This window comes from Penaeus vannamei, chromosome 29 (genome assembly GCF_042767895.1).
Source record: "Penaeus vannamei isolate JL-2024 chromosome 29, ASM4276789v1, whole genome shotgun sequence".
Lineage (NCBI taxonomy): Eukaryota > Metazoa > Arthropoda > Malacostraca > Decapoda > Penaeidae > Penaeus > Penaeus vannamei.
In genome coordinates, this window is record NC_091577.1 from 32,862,303 (window position 1) to 32,864,802 (window position 2,500).

Consider the following 2,500-nt stretch of genomic DNA (forward strand, 5'->3'; position numbering starts at 1 on the left):
TCAGTATTAATATTCGTAACAATCATAGTGATGATCATGATAACAAATGATATCAATGTTGATACTGATAATGATAATAATAATAATATGATTATGATAATGATGATAATGAATATGATCATAACAATAATATGGCTCTCATTACCATCACTTTTATCATCATCATAATCATAATAATAAAGATAATAGTAATCATGAGAGTTCGACAAATAATAACAACAACAACAACAATATAACTTCCATTCTAATCACAATAATAACAAAACAGTCCAAGCTGTGTAAATAAATAGATAAACGGATCGGAAAGCGAATATAGAACAATAAAGAAGACAATAAGATAAAAAAAATAATTTATATACGAAAGCTGAAAACAGGAGACGAAAGAAGACACAAAGAGGATGACACGACTCTTAACAAAAGCCGTGTCAACACTAGCACTTTTTCCGTCATTTTTTTTTTTTTTTACAATTTTCTTTTAACATAAATACAAACTTTCTCGAATATAGCTCTTGATTTGACTTGGCTTGGCTGAAAAAGTTGACGGAAAGGTTTTCAGACGGAAACGGTCATTTTCGTCTGACTGGAAAAATTGACAAACTTCCAGATTTTTTTTTTTTTTTCTTTAATTGACGGAAAAAGTGCTAGGGTGACAATACTTTAACTCTTAAGGCCACTCTGAGTCCACTTTTAACTCTTAAGGCCACGCTGAGTCCACTTTTAACTCTTAAGGCCACGCTGAGTCCACTCTTAGCTCTTAAGGCCACTCTGAGTATACTCTTAGCTCTTAAGACCATGCTGAGTCCACTCTTAACTCTTAAGGCCATGCTGAGTCCATGGTTAACTCTAAAACCACGGTTAACTCTTGAGGCAATGCTGAGTCCATTTCTCTTAAGGCCATGAGATCTTAATCTTGGCTCTGGTCCCTTAACTTTAAGAGCATCTGATCCCTCTTACTCTTAAGCCAGCGATCCCACTTCTTAACCTTGGCTCTGAGTCCACTCTTAACTCTTAAGGCCACGCTGAGTCCACTCTTAACTCTTAAGGCCACGCTGAGTCCATTCATTACTCTTAAGGTCGTGCTGAGTCCACTCTTAACTCTTAAGGCCACGCTGAGTCCATTCATGAACTCTTAAGGTCGTGCTGAGTCCACTCTTAACTCTTAAGGTCGTGCTGAGTCCATTCATGAACTCTTAAGGTCGTGCTGAGTCCACTCTTAACTCTTAAGGTCGTGCTGAGTCCATTCATTACTCTTAAGGTCGTGCTGAGTCCACTCTTAACTCTTAAGGCCACGCTGAGTCCATTCATTGCTCTTAAGGTCGTGCTGAGTCCACTCTTAACTCTTAAGGCCACGCTGAGTCCATTCATTACTTTTAAGGTCGTGCTGAGTCCATTCTTAACTCTTAAGGTCGTGCTGAGTCCACTCTTAACTCTTAAGGTCGTGCTGAGTCCATTCATTACTCTTAAGGTCGTGCTGAGTCCACTCTTAACTCTTAAGGCCACGCTGAGTCCATTCATTACTCTTAAGGTCGTGCTGAGTCCACTCTTAACTCTTAAGGTCGTGCTGAGTCCATTCTTAACTCTTAAGGTCGTGCTGAGTCCATTCATAACTCTTAAGGTCGTGCTGAGTCCACTCTTAACTCTTAAGGTCGTGCTGAGTCCATTCATTACTCTTAAGGTCGTGCTGAGTCCACTCTTAACTCTTAAGGTCGTGCTGAGTCCATTCATAACTCTTAAGGTCGTGCTGAGTCCACTCTTAACTCTTAAGGTCGTGCTGAGTCCATTCTTAACTCTTAAGGTCGTGCTGAGTCCATTCATAACTCTTAAGGTCGTGCTGAGTCCACTCTTAACTCTTAAGGCCACGCTGAGTCCATTCATAACTCTTAAGGTCGTGCTGAGTCCACTCTTAACTCTTAAGGCCACGCTGAGTCCACTCTTAACTCTTAAGGTCACGCTGAGTCCACTCTTAACTCTTAAGGCCACGCTGAGTCCATTCATTACTCTTAAGGTCGTGCTGAGTCCATTCTTAACTCTTAAGGTCGTGCTGAGTCCATTCTTAACTCTTAAGGTCGTGCTGAGTCCATTCATAACTCTTAAGGTCGTGCTGAGTCCACTCTTAACTCTTAAGGCCACGCTGAGTCCATTCATTACTCTTAAGGTCGTGCTGAGTCCACTCTTAACTCTTAAGGCCACGCTGAGTCCATTCATTACTCTTAAGGTCGTGCTGAGTCCACTCTTAACTCTTAAGGCCACGCTGAGTCCATTCATTACTCTTAAGGTCGTGCTGAGTCCACTCTTAACTCTTAAGGCCACGCTGAGTCCATTCATTACTCTTAAGGTCGTGCTGAGTCCACTCTTAACTCTTAAGGCCACGCTGAGTCCATTCATTACTCTTAAGGTCGTGCTGAGTCCATTCTTAACTCTTAAGGTCGTGCTGAGTCCACTCTTAACTCTTAAGGTCGTGCTGAGTCCATTCATTACTCTTAAGGTCGTGCTGAGTCCA

At 41.3% G+C, this 2,500-nt stretch overlaps 1 protein-coding gene across 1 annotated transcript in view; it reads right to left on the bottom strand.

Annotated features, from left to right (window-relative positions):
* Nucleotides 1–1,152: 1,152 nt before the first annotated feature.
* LOC138867345 (serine-rich adhesin for platelets-like) overlaps nucleotides 1,153–2,500 on the bottom strand; it is a 1,503-nt gene continuing 155 nt past the window's right edge. The window contains exon 1 of the mRNA XM_070142478.1: nucleotides 1,153–2,500. This exon is cut by the window's right edge and continues 155 nt beyond it. Coding sequence (XP_069998579.1) covers nucleotides 1,153–2,500 — 1,348 coding nt within the window.